Source organism: Notolepis coatsorum (assembly GCF_963971535.1).
Source record: "Notolepis coatsorum genome assembly, chromosome: 4".
NCBI classification, from domain to species: Eukaryota; Metazoa; Chordata; class Actinopteri; order Aulopiformes; family Paralepididae; genus Notolepis; species Notolepis coatsorum.
Window position 1 is genome coordinate 45,142,508 of NC_140168.1, and position 23,349 is coordinate 45,165,856.

A 23,349-nucleotide genomic window follows, 5' to 3' on the forward strand; every position below is an offset into this window, starting at 1 on the left:
CTTAGGGCTCTAGGCTTTAATGAGGCAGCTCTGAAATGTATTGATTCCTACTAGGGATGTCCCGATCACGTTTTTTTGCTCCCGATCCGATCCCGATCATGTGATTTTGATTTTTATATTTATATATGTATTATATATATTAAAAAAAAAAAAAAAATGTATTCAACAAACATGACCATATTCACGTCTTAAACTCATACTGAGGCCTTAGTTTTGGTTTTAAATTGCATATCATCATTCATTTATTTATTGTCACACAGAGCAGAAGAATTTTGCCAAAACAAACCAATAGTATCCAGCTGCAGACCAGCCACACTCTCAGACCCAAACGCATTTCCTTTGATTTAATTATACATCAAATGATTTATGAAGTTAACTTTTCATCTGGATAACGTCAACATTCAGGGTGAATGTAATGTGAGAAATTGGGATTAAAAAAATAAATAAAAATAATAATAATTTTAATTTGGGTCTGAAGTGTGGCTGGTCTACCGTTCTGCAGCTGGATACTATTGGTTTGTTTTGGCAAAATTCTTCTGCTCTGTGTGACAATAAATAAATGAATGATGATATGCAATTTAAAACCAAAACTAAGGCCTCAGTATGAGTTTAAGACGTGAACATGGTCATATTTGTTGAAAAAAAAAAAATGCATTTTTTTTTGGCCAATCCTGGGCCCTCATTCATCAACGTGACGTAGAAAATGTTCTATTTCCATACTTAAGCACAGAATTTAGAATGTGTGCATGCACAAAAAAAATGGGATTCATCACACGTGCGTACACAGGTCCTACGCACACCTGTCATGATAAATATCACCTTGGTCCTACGCCGAGGCTCGTGCACACTTTCACGTATTTGCATACCAGAACCGCCCAGATTAACCATATACGGTAATGGAACACCCCCATGAAATGTGGAAAAGTGGACTAACCCAAGCGAACTCTGAGAGACTTCACTGAGAGCGAGATTGATCAAAGAGGTCCAACCAACAACTTGAACGTATAATCTTCGGTGCGCCGGGAGCCAAGGATGTTGACTGACCCAGTCCTGCTACAGAACCAGCACATTGACAGAAATAAATGACAAGAGATGACCCGACATTAAGCACTGTAATGACTGAAATTAAATCAATTTCAGCACGCCAACTCTGTGCTCTACAATGCCTATTGTGTGCGCTCGTCATGAGCCCGTGGTTCTGATCAGTCATTATGGCTTCAGTGGATAACCCTGATCTACATTGTGATGTTTTAGATACCCCAGTAATAACATTACAATTGTATTAAATATAATTAGGCCTGAATGAGACTCCGGCCACCGGCACATTATCAGCCAAAATGCGCGTTTATTGATGGAGCAAACTCTGAGAGATTGTTCACAGAGGCGCTGCCGAACCAAGATATAATATGATGTGTATAATATAATGTGTGTAGAGGCATATGATACAATCTATTTTGTTGTTGGTATTAGGTAGCCTATGAATTACATATAATAGCAGCCAGCCTACATTATGCAACAGTAACTTGCGCATATATAACACACAGCCCTGCAAAGCCTGCATACAGTAAACTAACTTGATCATTAATCTAGCTGTTGTATCTTTACGCTTATGAAAACATTAAATAATATGTATAGGCTATAGGCCGCCTATATTCTCAAATTGCTTAATGGCTATCCGAGTCGTCGATATCCTCGCGGACGGACCAGTATTTACATGATCATATCATATTCATATTCATATCATAGTTTACTCTATCAGCCTACCAGCATGTAATACGTTCTTTGTTAGAACTCAACTCGTTATTATTTTGCGCATAGATTGCAGAAATACGGGGACGTTTTGATTTAGGCTTCGACACAGAATACAAGTCATGATATCACCCACACGATATATGCTCTGTGTCCAGAGCATGTATGCTTTTCATTCATTTAAGACACATTTATTGCAAGGGTTCTGTATACACATACACTCAACAAATAACCTCTGTCTGTGCTCGTTGCAATGCACGTTTATATCGTGGGTGTTCATATGACTTGTATTCTGCTTACAGCTTCGGGGTTCCACTTATTACGTTTAACAATGGCAAAGCCTTTTAAATATAATCAAAACGTTCCCGTATTTCTGCAATATATGCGCAAAATAATAACGAGTTGAGTTACGCGGAGCGCAGTCAGTGCTTATTTCCGCGTTGTAAAAATATTCTACCACCGGGCGCCAACTACGCATGGTCCGACCTGTGCTTAAATATACGCACAAAGTCAAGCACAAGTTCAAATTGATGAATCCCACACTTTGCTTAGAAATGATCGTACGCACGGGTTACGCACATATCTGTGCGTACGTCAATTTGATAAATGAGGGCCCTGATCTTCGGAAAATCACGTGATCGGCCCCGATCCCGATCACGTGATCGGATCTGGACATCCCTAATTCCTACCTAACAGGGAGACAACAGGTGGTAGATATAAATGGAGTATGGAGTGTATTGGATCCGCTCCTATTTCTCCTGTATATTAATGACCTGAAAGCAGCTTGCTCATGTGACCTTTTTTTATATGCGGATGACTCCTTACTATTGTCTCATAAAGACAAACAAGTGGTTGAGCAGATATTGAGTGCAGAACTAGAGAAGGTTAGTGACTGGCTAGGCTACAACAAGCTGTCCCTCCACGTGGGGAAGACTGAGTCTATCCTATTCGGGTCAAAGGTCAGGCTCAGAAAATCGCCAGGTTTTAACATTAGAATAGGAGATACTGTTCTCACAACAAAACATCTGTGAAATATCTTGGTTGCGTCCTGGAAAACAGCTTATCAGGGGAAAGCATGGCTCAACAAGCACTTACAAAGATCAATAACAGGACTAGATACCTAGCCAGGATCTCAAATTTTTTAGATCAGTCAGCGATGGAAATTCTTGCTGGAGCACTCATACAGTGTCACTATGACTATGCGTGTGGCTCCTGGTACAACAGCGCCCCCAAAAGTCAGAAAATAAAACTACAGACATCACAAAACAAGCTAATCAGGGTAATACTCAGGCTACCTGCCCGAACCCACCTTGACCCATCACACTTTGAGAACATGAGATGGCTAAAGGTGGAAGACAGAGTCAACCAAATAGGGATGTGCCTAGTTCACAGAATCGTGCACAGGGTAGTGCTAGTGTACTTCAACAACTACTTCAACCGAATCAGGGACACCCATGCATACCCAACTAGGCGTAGCTCAACTGACTTTGTGCCAGTCAGATTCAGGAGTTGTATGGGGAAGGAGTCATTTTTGTATTCAGCAGCTGTCTTTTGGAACAGTCTGCCCAGTGACCTGAAAATCGTAGTCAATGCTGTTAGATTCAAGTCCAGCCTGAAGACATGGCTCAAAAGGGACTATAATTAACCTAGACACTCAGCAAAAAGGCACCCTTGCATGTTTATGAGTCTGTTATGTATATAAATGGTAAATGGTATATGTGATGTGTTGTGATGTCATGTCTGTATGATGCATGTCTAAGCATCTCATTCCCCTACCCCCCTACAAGGACCACAATGGAAATAAGCTCTGAGCTTTTTTGTGTTCATCCTTGGCAGTATCTCCTGACTGTGCTTTCTGTCACATGTTATTTTTATATTGTCAAATAAAGTCATTCATTCATTCACCCCCCGCGGCGAAATCAATTATTATCCCCCTCCTCTATCTCTATCTCTCTCTCTGTCTGCCAGTCGCAGACTGTGGGTGACTGTCACTCAAAGCGCTTATGGGCGGAGCCAAGCCAAAAACTGCTTGAAATCTTGAAGTGGAAAAATTTTGATTAGAAATACAAGGGGCGGCTACGTGGCGTAGTGGGCAAGGCGCTCGCCACGAATGACGGAGACGCTGGGCTTGCCTGTTCGAGCCCAGCGCTCCACATTGCTTTCAGTTTAGCTGGTCGTTCATACTAATACACATTGGCCGTATTAGGGGGTGGGAAACTGATGGGTGGGGATCGGGCGTTGTGGACAGCGACTCCTACAGGTCGGTTGGTGCGCCTGCGCAGTAGAATCAGGAAGTGTCGGGGGCAGCGTGAGCCTCCCACACGTTACTCCTCGCCACTGAGAGATCGAGCTGCGCAGGTGAAAAGATGCGACTGCTGTTACCTCAAGTACCGGAGGGGACTTGTGCTATGTATGACTTAGTCCACATTGCAGCCGGCTTGTGGGAGGCAAGAAACAGCGTTTGTGACAGGGGAGGGTTGAATTGGATGATACGAAATTGGGATGGGAGAAAATATAGAAAAATGGGAGAAAAAGTGGATAAAAAAAAGAAAAAATACAAAACAATGAATATTTTTGAAAAAAAACTTTACAGATGTGTTCCATAGACTCACAGGAATTGTGTAAAGCTGCCCAAATAGTGAAAGGACTAGCAAGACATGTCCCCTTTAAGAGTCCAGGGCCCTTTTTCTCATGAAGCCAACAGGAGGACTGATCTCAGGACAAGTCACATCACCACAGAGGCAAAAACACCTTATTCCAACATACTTTACACATTCTCATCAGCGTGTCCCATACATACCGGTAGATGCATTTGTGGCAGCCCATCACAACACCAGATAGACCCAACAACAACACAAATACCAAAATCAAAGCAGTAACATATTAAAAGTGCTTGAAGGGTATGCACAGTGTTTTTTCCACAGCCGACAGTGTATGGTATATCTAACGCACCCCTGCCATTGTAGTGGAATAACACCTCCCCCACCACCTTCTTGTACCTTTACCATTCCCCTTCCGGTCCCATCTTCTAGCCATTCCTTTGTGTATCCCCCTCCTCCCCCCTTCCGGCCCCCCATGTCTCATGGTGGTCCTATCCTCCCTCTCACCTGGTTAACCCCACCCCTTTTATCATGTATAAAGATCGACGTACAACATAAATCTGGGAGCCCATTTCCGGGGTCCTCAGGCCAGGACTTCCGGTCGGGTCTTCTGAAGCCAATCTCCTGTTAAGAACCTAAAACATTTGTAACAACCAACTATTGACCAGCGAATTATTTCCTCCGGCATCCATGATGACACCAGCCACCAGCACAAAAGAATAAGCTATGAAACCAGTGATGACGATCGAACGTGTTAGAGGAGATGTGTTAACCCTTTCACTACCACACTACAGAGGGTTAACCTTTCACTACCACACTACAGAGGGTTAACCTTTCACTACCACACTAACAGACGGTTAACAGTCTGTAGTGTGGTAGTGAAAGGGTTAACCTTATGTAGTGTGGTTGTGAAAGGGTTAAACCCTTTGTCGTGTGGCAGTGGAAGTGTTAACCTTCTGTATTGTCGCAGTGAAAGGGTTAACCTTCTGTATTGTCGCAGTGAAAGGGTTGACACAAGAAGAAGAGAAATGGAGACATTCAGTCCCAGAACAACAGTCTCCACTCACCTCAGCACAGCGGGTTAGACTCTTTCTCCTGAGGGCCGGGGGGGAGGGCTCGGCCGATCGCAGAGGGGTCAGGCCTCCATTCTTCAGGCGCTCCCCCGAGGGTGACTTTGGTACAGTCCACACAGGAACACCACCTGTAAGGGGACAGCAGCACGGGAGGGTCACAACCATCTACAGGGCGGTTGGGAAGAGGGCATGTTTTTTTTTTTTTTTGAGAAAGGCAACTGCTGATTGGCAATGTGATTGAACATTATACGAACGGTATTGATCTGGTTCGTCTATATTAATTATTATCTGCGGTTTTAGTTTATGATTTATATTAGAGGCGGTTATGGAGGAATAGTTAAAAAAAAAAAAAAAAAAAAAGGCAGGAACCGGGGAGAACACGTTATCTCATATCTCACTCCGTCCTGCTGTACATTAATATCAGATCAACTGAAATGTTGACGGTGACAAGATATGAGGCTGAACTAGGCGGGTCTATCCGACACATCAAATAACACAGGAAATTGAGAGTGTGTGTGTTTGTTAGTGTATGAGCACACGACGCACGGGTCTGTGTATGTGTGTAATCTGATTATCTTTTGTTTAGTATTATGTTCGGTTCTGTTGCAATACACTGGAGAACAGGTGAAATACACAGGACTGACTGGAATGACAATCCCACCCTTTGGCTCTGGGCCAGGACTGACAGAATCATAGTAGCTCTGCATTCGATGCAGCCGGCGTAACGCATCCACCCTTCTAGACCTCAGAAGTACCAAATGAAACGGCTAATGGAGGCAATGTAACGGACGCGATACCCAGGGCCCTCTCTGGCTCGCCAAGCCTAAAGAAATCTGGATAATGAGTAACTAAACACAAGGCCATTTTGCTGCCCTGGTGGTTGATATTTTCCCCTTGCTCCAAACAGGTACTCTTACATCACAGATTGGGGTGGAGCAGATTAAGCTGTTGAACGGTGAAAATATCAACCACTAGGGCAGCAAGAATGCCAGCATAAATACCTGTGTTTAGTTACTCTTTAAAAGTCTTAAAGGACTTTTTTTTAAAGGACACAGCAACATTTTGGGAAATTAGCTTGCCATCTTCTCCAGGGAGAGACAAGAAGATAGATACCAGTTTCCTCTCTGTGCGTTCAGTAGATAGCTATCTGGCTGCATGTTAGCCTAGCTTAGCACAATGAATGGAAGCGGACATGACCGGTTAGCCTAGGCATTGTCCAACTAATACCTCTCCCGAAGGCTAACCGGTCATGTCTGCTTCCATTCATTGTGCTAAGCTACTGCTAGGCTAACATGCAGCCAGATAGCTTTCTACTGAACGCACAGAGAGGAAACGGGGTATCTATCTTCTTGTCTCTCTCTGGAGAAGACGGTAAGCTCATTTCCAAAAATGTTGTTGTGTTCTTTTAATATGCCATACCAACCGTACTCGAGTCTTTGATATCCACTATAGAGAAGCAGGCTGTACTGAATTGGCTTGGATTTGGAGTGGTGCCTGTTCTAACAAATCCCTCCAGGCCAAACCTCTCCTCTGGTCAACTGACAGACAGACAGACAGACACAGACAGACAGACAGACAGACTGGCGGAAACGTTAGAGGGCTCTGACGGTATCCGCCTGTTATGCGTCTGCCAACGGGATGCGTACGAGCTGAAGGAAGCGCTGCGGGAAGAGCGGTGGTTTTTACTTGAGACGCAGAGAGTAACAAATATGGATTGTGAGTTGGTTTAGAAATCTTTTGAAAAATTATTTTCACACAGAAAATAATTGAGAATTAACGGAGGGAGCAATTGGCTAGCATAGTTGCAATTCATCTTTCCTGAGATCGAAAATTAAAATCTCTTTTTTGAGTGATTGTTGTGTGAAATGCCATGATGAAGCACCAGAAGTAGAAGCACTCAAGAGAGGAGTGGTTTATGCCATTGGATAGAAGCATGCAGGTGAGAGGAGCTGGTGCAGAAGGAAAGGTGGACAAACACATCATGCATCATGTGTTTCCAATGGCTTTACCTTCCATTTCTGGGCTGTGCCATCAATGTTCCACGTTTAGTGCTGCTGTTACATCCAATTCTGAACCAATACCCACCTCCTGCCCAACACAATCTCTCTCTAGCTCTCTCTCACTCTCTCGCACACACACACACACACACACACACACACACACACACACACACACACACACACACACACACACACACACACACACACACACACACACAGACAGTGAAAGTCTCTTCATTCCGACATGCCATTCACCTTTCAACTCATCTGATTGTTTTCTCACCCTGTCGAGGTGCCGGGGAATAGGTTCTAAAAAGTTGTGGCAAGGCACATCATTCCTTTATGGATATTCAACTCCTTAAAGGAACACGCAAACTTTTTTGCCATCTACCCTGGAGTTAGACAAGCAGATACATACCCTTTTCTTCTCTGTGCATGCATTAGGCTTAGGGAACAGCCTAGCCTAGCTTAGCGTCATTCACTGGAAGTAGGTGTGCCAGTGTAGCCTAGTTCCCAACAGTGACGAAATACACTCCAAATACAACTCCAAAACTTTCCTGTAAACATGTTGTGACCTGTGTATTTACCACGTGGAGATTTTTATTTTTTTACATTTCTCTAAGCAGATATATACTCGTTTTTTTTTGTGCAGAACCACTGCTGCCTGGGCGCAGTGATTTCATCACCTCAAAAGCCCTGTTGTTTTTTGAAAGACAACAGGGCTTTCCTTTAAAGGAAAACGCTACATGAGCGTGTGGGTGTGTGTGGGTGTGTGGGTGTGTGGGTGTGTGTGTGTGTGTGTGTGTGTGTGTGTGTGTGTGTGTGTGTGTGTGTGTGTGTGTGTGTGTGTGTGTGTGTGTGTGTGTGTGTGTGTGTAAGGGGGCTTTCAGCAAGCTGTTTTGGTGGGAGGTGAGGGAGGAGGGGAACCCAGAGGGCGTGAGCGAGCAGCCTAAACCCTCTATGACATCAGCTCATATGTGGCCTTGGTTTCAGACTGGCAGGTTGTTTGTGGGAGTTCACAAAGACCACCAAGCTCCAGCCACATACTCACTCACATGACCAACATCAGGCTCAGCGGCCCCTGGGCGCACGTTATTTTGCGTCAGTCAGGAGCCTGGAGGGACCACCGTGCCAGCCAGCCTCGGTCCGACCTCATGCTCGGCTCGCTCACTGGAGTGTGACCTCTCACCCATGCAGTGGTGGCACTGTGGCAAGGCTGTCCATAGTGGGAGAGGCCAGCCAGCCAGCCAGCCAGCCAGCCAACCAATCGCTCCACTTATCAGCCACATCCAATCTGGATTCTGTCCATGCCGGTGTGCCATACTACACGTTACTCTGTCAAACGGAGAACCCTGAAACTCTGTAACTAGGGGCGTAGGTAGGGGGGGTACATGCCGGAGACGGGGAGCAGCCGGACCCCGGCAAGACCGGTCAGCCAGGCAGCGGAAGGAAAGTGGTTTGTACTTGCAGCCCGGCGGTCTGACTCCGCACCACCCCCTGTCTGAGGAACAGGTACAGGGCGGGGTGACTGTTGGCACAAACGGAACAGAACACACCAACAGGGTATGAGGACTGACTGGACCCACTGCAGCACCATCCCAACCCAGAGCCCTATACCCACAATCGCTTAGCGAGAGCCACAGATGGGAGGTGGACCGTATCAGCTGGTCCCCGAATCAGATCCCACCCTGTCGAAAGACACAGTTGTATGTACAGTACGGTCATCTATCAAAGACCCTGGACCAGTATAAAAGTTATAAGAACTAGTCCAGGGAATTTAACGACTCGTGAGGCAGAGCTGATTCTTGTCCAGGACTTGAGGTCTACCTACCACCATTAGACCGGTCACCTTCTCAAATCCACCACACTTCTCTTCAGGCCCAAACCAGGGGCACCTTAAACAAACACAGAAGCACCCTTGGGCTGCAAAAGGGTTGCATTGAAAGATCTTTATTGGATCAATTTAGATCTGGCACAGAGATGGTTCAAACATGGCAGAGAGATCTGAGAGAGATGTATAGGCACCAATGTGGATTTCTTTGGCAAAGACTTAGAGGAAATCCATGGGGGAGATTTAAAAGTGCATAGTTATTGTATTTAGGTTGTCTCCTTCACACATACAAACCCCACTGTTTTTCTTACATGCACTTAGGGGAAAGTCTGAAATGCTTTCATATACCTTTTGTAAACAATATTGACCATAAATACACTTTCACACACTTTCATTCATGCATACATTTGGTGCTGGCGATGGAACCAGAATTGAGAAGAAATTATCAATGTTTCAATGCACTTGAAGACGAGACATAACACAACTATGAATGAAAAACAAAACAAAACAACAAAACAACAACAACAACTACAACAGCAACAGCATAAACAACCACAACAAAGAACAAGGCTAATCACTACAAACTGTGGACGGGAAAACTATGGATGGGTCATAAAAACCAAATAACCAAATAATCGTTCGTGGGGATCAAAGTTGACTTTTGTAACGTGGTTGTTATTTTACTTTCCCCGCCAACAACGAGTTTACTCGTTATTGGGAGCCGACGCTTGAATGCCAACAACGAGTATACTCGTTATTTGATAGTTTTATTCATTATTCATCCAGGGACCTTGGTGTTACCATAGGGAATTAGTCTGAGATTGCCAAAGTGCAATACCGGCCACATCCAGCTAGACGGCGGTATCGAGCACCCTTTGAAACCTTGTATCTTGGCCTGTGCAACGGTCAAATGTCACCGGGCTCAGTTTTCTTTGTCGGGCGAATGGAGCGGTTATAACGATCCGATTGAGAAGCGTTGAATGCTCCCGATGCATGATGTGTGGTGGATTATGTTGACGACACGATCGACACCAATACTAGGACTCGTGATCAGATAATTGGAATATTCTTTTTGGGGTACATCCTAGTGAAGGTAAGGGCTATATGCTATCAATCCTGCGTTGATCCAACCATGTCTTCACCCCGATCGCAACATGTCTGTGTAACGTTACTCCACAACGTATGCCGTTGGTGACGATCAAAGCATAAAAAAACGACCCCCCCCCCCCCCCCCCCCCCCCTTCATGCATTCATGATGAAACATAATACCTATGATATAGATTTGATTTGGGAATAATAGCGTGTACAGGCAAGAAACGGCAACGTTTATAGTAGAATTTACGTATAAGGCTATTACTCAGCCCTTCGGGAATTACCCCAGACCACGCTATAATTATACTTATATTCACCACGGTATAACACGGGAACGTATGGATGAAGAAATTAATTCTTTTTCACATATTGAACGATAGATGGGTGATGTCAAATGGGCCATAGTATTGTATCCATAGCTATAATATAGAATATAGTTATAGCTCTAGAAACAAGGTGATGCACTATCTTTTAAAGCGTGGCAGTGCTAGAACGGGGCCCGGCTAATCCCCGGCGATCAATGAGTTAACATGCAGGTTATTGAGAATTTCATTGGTGGAACAGTGTTGACAGAAAAAAATACTATTTCAGCCACTAGGAGGCAGTGTGTCATTAACTTGAGCTTGGAGCGCTTCCTGCCTGCCCTCTGGCCTGCCTGCGCTATGCTGCTGTGTTGTTATTCTTCCTTGGCACAGTAGTAGCTGGCTGAACATTTTATTAAACTCTTTTTGTGGGATATGTGGACCGGAGATGTTGAGGCACAATATCCACTCATCAATAAAAATACATAGATCTGTTTAACGTTATGCAACAAGTAGAGGACGATGGACCTAGCTACTAAAATTAGCCTAGCATGATGAGCATAAGTTCCATGGAAGAGTGTCAGAAGCCACGGTAAGAATTATATATATATATTATTTTGTCTTTTATAATTTTCTCCCATCCCCTTATTTAGTTGTTATGCCAATTCCCTTCCTGGTCATTGTGCTGCCATATTGTTGGTCTGGGGAGGGTGTAAGACTACCACATGTCTCCTCCGATATATGTGGAGTCGCCAGCTGCTTCTTTTCACCTAGGCTAGGAGACAGCTAGGAGTTTCACTGGGAGAGTGTAATGCATGCAGAGGTTCACGCCATCTCCCCCAGATCCCCTCCCTGCTGAACAGGTGCCCTAACCGACTCCTAACCGGTCTCTGTGGTGGTAGGCGAGAGCTTAGACCTCTACACTACCCAAACGCACCAGAATTTTCTTTTTTACCGATCATCTATTCTAGCCTTTGTGAATGTGGGCACGGACCGAATATTTGGTTATTCGTTCAGACCACCCACCAAATAATTTACCATGAAAAAATGTACATCCCTAGAAAAAAAGTGAATGGAACAAAACATTCAAAAGAAGAAAAAACAGCCAAATGCAACATTCAACAACATTTACTGCAAACATTCAAGTTCATGGCTCCCGTCAGATAGGGACAAGGACCACAGTCTAGCTCCGCCAGCGGGTCCTTGCCGCTGGAGTCGAGCTCTGGAGGAGGGGACAGGGGGAATGTGGAAGATGTGGGGGTCGGGGGCTCCAGCAGCAGGACTGGAACTGGGCCCGGGGCGGACTCACCGGAGAGGGGATCGTGGATGGCGTGGTTGGGCTGGGCGGCCTGGACCTGGGTCTGGGTCTGGCTGCGGCTCTGCGTCTTCTGGAGGATGTTCAGGCACTCTCCCAGGCAGCTGAGGGTGGCGGCCGACGTGGCTTTGAGCAGCAGCAGGTCCTGGTCCAAGCAGGAGATGGGGCCCCTGGCAGGTAAGGACTCGATGGACTGCGCCAGGCTCTTCTGTTGGCCCTCCGCTTGGGACATCATCTGAGGGGGAACAGAAAGGCACCGTTAGGGCGACTAGGATCAGATCAGGGCAGGAAAGGCAAAGATCACCCCTGAGGGTTCATGACCTGCCCAGAGAAGAAGGGATAATGGCTAAAATAAATGTCCCCAATAGGAACAAAGGGATAATGTGGTTACAGTATCATACGAACAGAGTGTTAAACAAGGATTTTGATTATACTGCACCATAAAAACTGAAGAAATGCCACTCAAAATCTAATCACAAAGACAAAAAGGCCTCCTCTAAAAATCTTAATTTCCTAGTCGACAAATAATATTGACCCAATGTATACAGTATCAACAATCATTAGGCTACATAATGTCCAAAGGGATAGAACAGAATTGAGTCCCAGTTTTTGGATGGATAATAATGACACATCATTAAAAATTATAAATGTGGATACGCAGAGGAGGGAGACAAATAGACAAGTTTCAAGTTTCTTTATTAGTTGTCATACAGAAATACAGAATACTTTTGCATGAAATGCTTCTTTCTGTTTTGCTCCTGAGAGTGTGCTAGATAAAATAACAAGATAGTATAAAATAGTATAATATAAGTATAAAATAGGAAGTCAAGTACGTAAACAAGTGTAAACAAAACAAAAATGTTCAATATACATATATACAGTATATGTACAGTCTATACAATGCAGATACAGTACAGTGTAGAAATGGTGAGGTATAGCTTAGCTTGTGGTGCCACCTTGTGGTGGTGAGGTGCAATGAGGTGCATAAGATTGATGCCAATAAATATAAATTGTGTTAAGTGTCTAAAGTGGGTAAAGTGGGTGCTACAGTGTGTTGTTTATTTAAAGTGAGTGTGTGCGTGTGGATGTGTGTGTTGTGGGTGTATTTGATGGTTTGTTATTGTTCATTGAGCCTCCTGATGGCCTGGGGATAGAAGCTCCTTCTGAGTCTCTCTGTGCTTGCCATGAGACTCCGGTATCGCTTTCCTGACCGCAGCAGTTCAAAGAGGCAGTTGTTTGGGTGGCTGGGGTCTTTGATTATTCTCTTGGCCTTACCCATGCAGCGCTTGTTGTAAATGTCCAGGAGAGTGGGAAGTCCCCCTCCAATTGTGCGTTCGGCTGAACGGGCCACTCTCTGTAGTCTGCTACGGTCTTGTGCAGTGCTATTCCCAAACCAGGAGGTGATATTGCCAGTCAGGATGCTCTCTATTGTGCATGAGTAGAAGTTCTTGAGGATCTTCTGACTCACTTTGAACTTCCTTAGGCACCTGAGGAAGTAGAGGCGTTGTCGTGCCTTCTTGATAACACTGTCAATGTGTGTGGTCCATGTCAAGTCCTCGGATATGTGGACTCCGAGGTACTTAAAACTGTTCACTCTTTCAACCAGTGCCCTGTCAATGCTGAGGGGGCTGTAGACGGTTATCATATCATATCTGACATTATGTACAATCCCGCACTGTAGACGGTATCATATCATATCTGATATTATGTACAATCCTGCACTGTAGATGGTATCATATCATATCTGATATTATGTACAATCCTGCACTGTAGACGGTTATCAAATCATATTTGACATTATGTACAATCCTGCACGGTAGACAGTTATCATATCATATCTGTCTGTGTTGTCGTGGTGGGGGGGGGGGGGGGCAGAGTCCCAGGGTTCAAAATCTACTGACCTCAACACAACTCTGAGTAAACAGACAGGAACTGACACACAGCCCTCAGCTCCAGACAGAGGGAAAGAAATAGGAATAATATGAATAGGAAATTGAAATATAAGAAAATATACTGATTTTAAAACAATCCACCCCCTTCCACACACACGCACACAGAATGTTGTGTCATTCCTGTATGAATCACTTAAAAAGAGTGTAAAAATGGCCAGGAAGCCTCCGCCATCTATAAAATTAGCACTGAAACACATTGAAATCCAATCGCTGCAGTCCTACAACATACACCACTGTCCTTCAATACGTCAATACTGATACCAGAATATTAGTGTACAGTATGTCAGTCCGATACCAGGCTAATTTGACAACAGGAGTGTATAACATGTGCATGTGTGTAACGTGTTGGAAATTAAAACAGAGAAGCTTTTTGGCACGTCAGAAGCATGTCAGATGTCTCTGATAGCAGAGGAAAGGCTGAATATCACTGTTATTTTTGTCCAATGACCCCCATGGCCTGAGTCAGTTCAGGACACAGATAGGGGCAGTGGACAATCGGCGCATCCCTGACAATCAATAGTGACGGTGAGACATTTTGTGAGGAGGACATATCGTTTCACACAGAAACCTCATACCTCTCCCATTAAGACCTTGAGAAGGACCTCTGTGCAGCAGCCCGCTCCCTCTGGCTTCACTGTGTGGTTACATGCACACAAGATGTAGCCTGGAAAGAGACTAATGCACAGTAAAGACCTAATATGAACGCCTATGTTGGCTAGTAAGGTATATTCACATTATACTACTCCCACAGTAAATCTTAAGCAACGGAGACACCAGAGGACGACAATGCAAGTTAACTGGATAGTCTAAGAGGTGTTAAAAGTTCTCCATGTCATGGGCAAAAATAACATCTAGCGGCTTTTGTTTCCTGGCGCCATATAAAATGTGTCTCTGCCCCGTAGGACACGCAAGCATGAAAATAAAACACTGCTGGTGAATATGTCCCCCCAACCGAGAAGGAGACAGAGGGAAAGACTAAAACAATGATGATTGTGTATGGATTTTTGCATTGTTTGCATTTTGTACTAGTTTTGTACATTTGTATATTTTGTAGTGTTTGATCTCTATTCTTTAAACTTTTTTTTTACTGTATGTAACACAATCTCTGGAGGGTCATACAGAACCAATCATTTCATTGTAATGTGCATGTACCTGTGACAAATAAAACAAATGCGGGATGAAAAACCTTTAATTGCCTTGTGTAAACTGACAATGAACCAGCAGTAAAGTCTGAAGAGAAAATGTTAGGAAGGGAAAGATAAGTCTCTGGGAGGCAGAGAGGAGCCTGGGCCCCCCCTTCATTACAGTATCCTTGATTAGCCATTAGTCTGGCACTTCGCAGTTGGGAGGTCTAGAGGGAGAGGTGCACTGCGTGGGTTGTATAGAATGCAGAGCTGTTTGATTCCGTCTACGAAAGTTAGAGTGAGAAAAAGGATGGGCAGAAGGCACGTGAGAGATAGAGAAAGAAAGAAAGAAAGAAAGAAAGAAAGAAAGAAAGAAAGAAAGAAAGAAAGAAAGAAAGAAAGAAAGAAAGAAAGAAAGAAAGAAAGAAAGAAAGAAAGAAAGAAAGAAAGAAAGAAAGAAAGAAAGAAAGAAAGAAAGAAAGAAAGAAAGAAAGAAAGAAAGAAAGAAAGAAAGAAAGAAAGAAAGAAAGAAAGAAAGAAAGAAAGAAAGAAAGAAAGAAAGAAAGAAAGAAAGAAAGAAAGAAAGAAAGAAAGAAAGAAAATGTCTTCTCTCTTCTCTCTGTAGAGCCAGCTGACTGAATGAGGCCAACAGCCCTCCTCCCCATCTTTCTCTGCACGGGTCCTTATTGTAAACCTGACACCAGGCAGACACCTGTGTTACAAGCAGGTCACCTTCCCCACCTAGATATCTCCACAGTTAGCAACACAGTGACACACACACACACACACACACACACACATACATATGTATGTACACACACACACACACCCATAGATCCTCACAGAAGCACACCACACACACACACACCCACATACATGCAAACACAGTTCTCTGCGATAAAGGTTTTACATGAATGAAGCGGAAGACAAAAATGTCTTCATCTTTAACAACCATCAGATCTCAGGGCGGCCAAGTGGCGCAGTGGGCAAGGCGCTCGCCACTAACGCAGGAGATGCTGGTATCGAGCCCAGCTCTCGGCATTGCTACCAGCTTGGCCGGTCGTTCATACTACCACAATTGGCAGTGGTAGAGGGTGGGAAAGCTGGTGGGTGGGGATTGGACGTTGTGGACAGCGACTCCTACAGGTCGGTTGGTGCGCCTGTACAGCAGAATCAGGAAGTATCGGGGGCAGGGTGAGCCTCCCACGTGCTACTCCTCGCCACTGAGAGATCGCGCTGTTCAGGTGAAAAGATGCAACAGCTGCCTCCTCGTATACCGGAGGGGACACGTGATGCAAGGCTTGGTCCTCACTGCAGCCGACCAGTGGGAGGCATAGTCTAGCAACGTTCGAGACAGGGGAGGGGAGAATTGAAGGGAGAATTGGCGAGGCGAAATTGGGATGGGAGAAAAAAAATTCAAATAAGGAGAAAAAGTGGATACAAAAAAAAAAAAACATCAGATTTCTCATTGAATTCAAAATGGCCACCAGTGTGGAGCTAATGTGTGCTAGCCGGTGCAGGGAGAGTGAAACTCCGATTCTGCATCAGCTTGCTGGGGAAACGCTGGGAAACCACTTGGATATTTCACGGGGGCCGGGGGAATGTGAAAACCGATTACAGAACCGCAGGCGGCATGGAATTACACCTCCCAACATGTAAGATGTAAGCGCGGGGGGGGGGCACCGTCTCTCCGTGATCCTGCTCACTCCCCGGAGCGAACCGGGCCAAACGATGCTTCCAGAAATAGCCTGACCCCAGTGGCCCGGCTCAGTCATGGCAATCCACTGAGAGTCAAGGCGTTTGATGGGTTCACACATCAGCCAGTAGTGACAGGCAGGCGGCTGTGCAGAGAGAGACACTCGTGTGGTCCGTCTCTATAGGCGTGTTCTGGGCTGATGGGTAGAGAGACACTCGTGTGGTCTGTCTCTATAGGCGTGTTCTGGGCTGATGGGTAGAGAGACACTCGTGTGGTCTGTCTCTATAGGTCGTGTTCTGGGCTGATGGGTAGAGAGACACTCGTGTGGTCTGTCTCTATAGGCGTGTTCTGGGCTGATGGGTAGAGAGACACTCATGTGGTCTGTCTCTATAGGTCGTGTTCTGGGCTGATGGGTAGAGAGACACTCATGTGGTCTGTCTCTATAGGTCGTGTTCTGGGCTGATGGGTAGAGAGACACTCATGTGGTCTGTCTCTATAGGTTGTGTTCTGGGCTGATGGGTAGAGAGACACTCGTGTGGTCTGTCTCTATAGGTCGTGTTCTGGGCTGATGGGTAGAGAGACACTCATGTGGTCTGTCTCTATAGGTTGTGTTCTGGGCTGATGGGTAGAGAGACACTCATGTGGTCTGTCTCTATAGGTCGTGTTCTGGGCTGATGGGTAGAGAGACACTCATGTGGTCTGTCTCTATAGGTTGTGTTCTGGGCTGATGGGTAGAGAGACACTCATGTGGTCTGTCTCTATAGGTGTGTTCTGGGCTGATGGATGGGATTTTTTAGAGAGACGTTAGATCTCTCTGAAGGTGAAAAATGTAATTATATTTCCATAATTTGTGTCCAAAGACCCTGTGGAAGAGCCAATAGAGAGACACTTGTCTCGTCAGCTGGTGTCTCCCAATGCCAAGTGACTTAAGGAGGCATTGGCCACACCTGGGGCGCCTCATCAAAGAGGAGGTGTCTCAGGTGTGCTCTATTGGCTGGAGATAGATTTTTGGTGTGTTTCAGTTTGTGGTCTGGTATTTGAGGTCACATTTGTTTGTACATTTGTGTTTGTTGATAAAAGATCGTGGTCTGTCATTTCAAACCTCTGCCTCTCTGTAGCTTGTCACAGGCCCAAAACGAATGGTCTTAAGTCCATGCTGTTCAGTAATGGGACGTATTGGATCAGATTCAGTGCGTGCTGGTAGGATATCCATCGCAGGAGGTGCTGGATGATGTGGAGAGTAAGAGTTACTCAAAGCTACTTCTCTCTCTAACCGTCACAGTTTGACAGAAAACCAAAGTACACCATTAGGGGAGAAATCAACTCCTGGGTATTCTGAGGACTCTAGGACTGGTCTGACTAAACTACTGTCCCATAGATGAAGGAGTGTTTTCAGCCAATACTTCTCTCAAGTTTTCTCAATAGGCTAATCCAACACAAGCTAATCCCAATTTGCAATATCATCATCATTTTATCTGTCCTTGAATATAACAAGAGTTCAAACAACAACAACTACAAAAAACACATAAGGAGAAGTAAACGTGAACAACATCCTTATCCCTAAAGCCATAGTCCTATCATGTACACACTACGACATGGCGGCAATACGGCAGCCATTCCGGCTCTTATATAGTCAGTACAGTAAATCACCCTTCAATATCTGGTACTTTAAAATCACTTAGCCCCCAAGCCAGCCTGGTCCATCCATGTTTATGGGCCTTTATGGCTGTCATGAATAGGACAGGTAGTATAACAACCTTGAAGAGGAAGAGGAAGATGAAGAGGAAGAGAAGAGAAGATGAATCAGGTCAACAACCAGACATAAAACAGAGAGAATAAAATGAGGCCTCTTGTTTTCTCCACTTCAGGAGTCTCATCTGTGGGAGAAAATAAAGAAAGTGACTGAAAGAAGCGTTTGTTCTGCTTAATGATCAGACCATCTGCTCAATATTTACTCCAACTGTCCTGGATTTCTCTCCGGGAGACGAGATCAGACTCTCTCGGTTTCTGAGAGAGAGAGAACAATGTTCTTCAACTCCCACTGTTGGCTAGCTTCTCTAAGTTATTCTTAGCGTGGCAAGGCGAGGCTAGAGAGCGCACAGTGTGGTGCCTCTGAATTGGGGGGGGGTATACAACACAGCATTTGCAGCCGGCCGCATTCTTCTGTGAGAATGAAAAGGCGTGAAAGAGAATAGCCTCACATGAAATATTGATATTCTTTCAAGAATAACCAATAACCAGCCGGCCCAGTGTTCAAATAAGACACAGGCCACGGGGGGGAGATGCCACGGCGGCGCTGATGGTTCCCATTTTACTCTTCCGCTCTTGACGGATGGGACCCGGTGATGCAATTTGTTGAAATCCCACCGTGACATTTTGATTACATGATCGGCCGCTCGCTAAGCTTTGTGTTATTCACCACTGGCCTATTCGAATTCTCTGTCTGAGCGTATACAAAATTGTCCTCGGAAAAGAGGCGGGCCGAGAGCTTCTCCCAGGGGTTAGTTCTGGTATGCGGGTGCCGACAGCGTCAGGTGGAGAGGACTCCACTTACGGCGGTGTCCTTTAGCTGCGAGCGGCAAGGTCGGCACTGGGCGAAAACAAGGAATGTCTTTGTCTCTTTGTAATCTATGTTGGCATGTACGCCGTGTTACTGGAGACACGTCGGTTATTGAGTATTTAACGGAATATGTCCGTTCTCACAATGTCCGCCATCCGCTTATCCAAAAGGCCAGTGTACTAAACGGGGGATAATGTTCCATTGTTAAACAATGCAGTGCTGTATCCACGCAGCACAGTCAAAGACAAACCGGCTCGACACTATTTTGCTGACAGAGCTGAACGATTTCACAGAAGAACAGCCATTGCCAAAAACATGAATATCAAAAAACCTTAAAAGGTCGACCCCTATCTTATAAATGGCCTTTTCCAGTGGTTTGCATTGTTTTCTAGCAATGTGGGGTTGTACCATGCAGTTGTACCAGCAGTACTGTCTGTCTGTATGTCGTGTGTGTCATATGTTATGATGAATTGAAAATGGGGGACCCTGATGTAAACAAGACGAAAGTCTCTCTGGTCTGCATCCCCTTAACAATTGTATGTATGAACCCCCGAAAGTAAACAAATGGTTAGAAACTGTAGAGGACATATGGAAAAGGTAACCTACAAAATCAATAAGAATGAAAATATGCTGGGAAAAAGATGGGGTCTCTTTAAACTATGGAGGGGTACTAGATGACAGACAGATCAGTCTTTGAGGAAGATTTTAAGTAACATGAAACAGTGAAGTCTCGATCTACTGCTCAATTGTTGGGAAGCACCTCTTAGGCCTACAGCTACACCTACAATGAAAATTCAAGCCTTTTTACTTATTATTATTATTATTATTATTATATTTTTTTGTTTTTTTTCTCTATTATTTAATTTTTAATTTATTTGCTATTATCACTGTTTTTCTTGTATATGTATGTGGGGACGAGTAGGGATGGATATTAGATGTATACCAGTAGGGATGCACGATAATTATCGGGCCAATAATTATCGGGCCGATATCAGCAATTATGACGTCATCCCGATAAACTCGATAACGTTATTGATAGCTCCGATAACATATAATACATTTTTTGGTTAAAAGAAATCCGGTGTGGGTGGATTTGGATGAAGGGCGCTTGTTTTTATTATAGCCTCCTCCCGTTTTGCCAGTACTGTGGTAAAACTGATAGCGTGTGGTTTAGGAACAGGGAGTTTTTCACAAATCGAGCGCTCCCTTTCTTGGCTGTGACGTAGTCACGTTACATTCGGAGACAGACAGTCGATCTGCCAATTACGTCCCACGGCTTGCACCCACCTCTTCTTCTTACCACCAATCAGAAGCTCTCGTTCGTTTATTTACCTCCGGATTGTCAGCCATTACTCTACTCGGAGCTAACGTTATCTCCCCGCCAGCCACATTGACAAGTACCAGCGCTTATACATTACTGGCAAATGTCTTGTTGCACTTGTGGCAACGAGCATTGTCAGCATCGACTTTAGTAAAATAGACCCAGACTTTTGAACATTTCGTTCTCTCCGCCATTATGAGAGCAGAGCTGTCTGTACTGAGTTGGCAGCGCAGCACCCGTGTGAGTGAGTGTGTGTGTGTGTGTGTGAGTGAGTGAGTGAGTGAGTGAGTGTGTGTGTGGGAGGGAGCCCGCTCGCAGGCAGAGACAGAGGCAGGAGAGATAATAGACAACGGCCAACAAGATTAGTTTGCGACGTTTAAATTCCTCAAAAAAACCCTCCATAATTTCTCGAGTACCGATAGCAGTACCGATGACGTCGGAGCTTATAAATACTAAAAAAAAAAAAAAAAATTGATAAAAAAAAAATATATATAAGACGATTATCATAGAATGGTCTAGAATGAACTGTTTTTTACCTCAAAACTGGTGCTTTTCAAAATGCTCTCAAACGGAAATGAATCGATAAAAAACCAATCTGCCTTGACAGCACTGACTGGAAAAGGATTCTTTGATAAGCGACGGGCAGATTAGACACATAGCCATAATTTAAAACATAGATTAGGCGATATTAAGCGTAACATTGGCGCCGATGTTGGCATTGAAGCGCTACCTCTGGCGCCACCTCGTGGCACTCAAAGTGTTAACATGACAGGCTTTGCACCATCCAGGTTCTCACTCTTTCTCTCTCCCTCTCCCCCCCCCTCTCTCTCTCTTTGCCTCTCTCGCTCTCCCCCTCTTTCTCTCCCTCTCTCCCCCCCTCACCCTCTCTCCCCCTCTCTCTCCCTCTATATCTCCCCTTCTCTCTCTCCCTCCCTCTCATATCCCTCCTTCCCCATGGATACAATAAGCTTGGTCATCATTTCTGAAAGTCTTTCCAAATATGTATTCATGTCGTCATATCTACATCATTCAGCAGCAAAGTACACAGCTGCCTGGCAATAGTCAGAACAAGAACAAGACCACGGCTGAACAATACACTTGAAACAGTGGCAGTGACTGCTCTGCACAAAGGGTGCCAAGCAGGCACACAATCAAGTCTTTATCAATCGTTTACTCCTCACAAACCCAGCCAGAAAGCCTAATCTTTCTCAATGAATCACTAAAAGGCCAACTGCAAACAGACTATTAGGGAGAGATGGAAAAGAATACCGTCTCTCAACAGATAAGCAGAAAGTAAATGAACGGCTGCAATGGCGTGTGGAGCGTGTGAGGACGATGGAGACGTAGAAGACAAAGGCTCAGCTTTAACTACAAGTGACAAGTCCAGCGACTGGAGCAGAGACAATTAATGATGATTTCGACAACAGGGTCAAACGAGCACAAACACCGTCCAGACCACCTGTACTGCACGTGTAGATGCAGCGAGGCGGGGGTTCCATGAGAAAGGGAGCAACAGCAGACTAATACGGGGCGACAGTGGCTCAGGAGGTAGATTGGTCGTCTGGTAATCGGAAAGTTCCCGGTTTGATTCCCGCTCAGCGGGTCGAAGTGTCCTTGAGCAAGACACTTAATGTAACACCCCTAATTGCTCCTGATGAGCAGGTTGGCACCTTGCATGGTAAAGTGCTTTGGATAAAAACTCATTGTAGTTTCATAGGAGCCCTAGGCAGCCACGGTTCAGTAATACAATACATTTTAAAAGTAGCTGCCCCAGGCATGCAGTCAAACGTTATAGGCCTCTCACGTGTGACGTATTTCCGGCTGCTCCAATCTCTCCAAATCCTCTGGGAGTTATAGGAAAATTACTAAAATTACTATTAATAGATCACTCCTAGCTCCGTCTGTGGTTCGTGCAGGCTGTGGTACCCGTGAACATGGCCTTCTAATATACATGTCTCTCTCTGATGAGGCAGGGTATTTTGAATTTCAAAGCGGCAGTCAAAATCGATAGCCAAAAATAGCTTTAGCATTGCAGATCAGGTCACCTGACGTCACCAGTGCATTCTCTGCAACATCCGTCATTTAGTGTTAGCATAACATAAAATCCTTTGGTGAAGCGCAATTTCCCCCAGGCAGTATCAAGGTCAAACTTACTGCTACACAGGAAAGGAAAACACTGCACATTTTTCACCCAAAGGAATTTTTTAATGACAAAAATGCGTCCCAACGAAACTTCCCTGCCAGATCGTCTGTGACTGAGTGAGTGAGTGGACACACTCCGTGTTAAAGAGGAACACATAAAATGTAACCCTCATATAATTTTTTCGTATGTGCTTGTTTATTATGGAAAATCATATACACATTTAAATGTAAAGAAGAAGAAAACGGATAAACAGGACAGAAGGTATTTCCGTCCGTTGGTTTGTTTTTAATTAGAACCTAGCGAACATAATTGTGTGTTTGCAGGAACAACAAGTTTTGCTACGGACAGTGACAAAGTGTGAGTGAATGAGAGGCATAAAGCATGTTGTGAAACGCTTTGGATAAAAGACGTTATATAAAAGACAGTCCATTTACCATTTTGGACCCGCTTACAGCATAAATATTTAAGACCTTTTATTAGTAATGTGACTTTGTGAGATTTCTCAGGACCCACGGCCCCCGAGTTTGCATGTAGTAAAATGCCGACCGGGCTGAATGTACAAACATTGAGCGCACTGCAGTCAGCGAGGAG

At 44.7% G+C, this 23,349-nt stretch overlaps 1 protein-coding gene across 2 annotated transcripts in view; it reads right to left on the reverse strand.

Moving 5' to 3' along the window:
• Positions 1-23,349, reverse strand: part of osbpl10a (oxysterol binding protein-like 10a) — a 139,114-nt gene that overhangs the window by 40,860 nt on the left and 74,905 nt on the right. For both annotated transcript variants that reach the window (XM_084313632.1, XM_084313631.1), the window contains exons 6-7: positions 11,957-12,197; positions 5,417-5,550 (exon numbers count right to left, since the gene is read on the reverse strand). In XM_084313632.1, the coding sequence (XP_084169758.1) occupies positions 5,417-5,550; positions 11,957-12,197 (375 nt within the window). The remainder of the gene's footprint in view (positions 1-5,416; positions 5,551-11,956; positions 12,198-23,349) is intronic.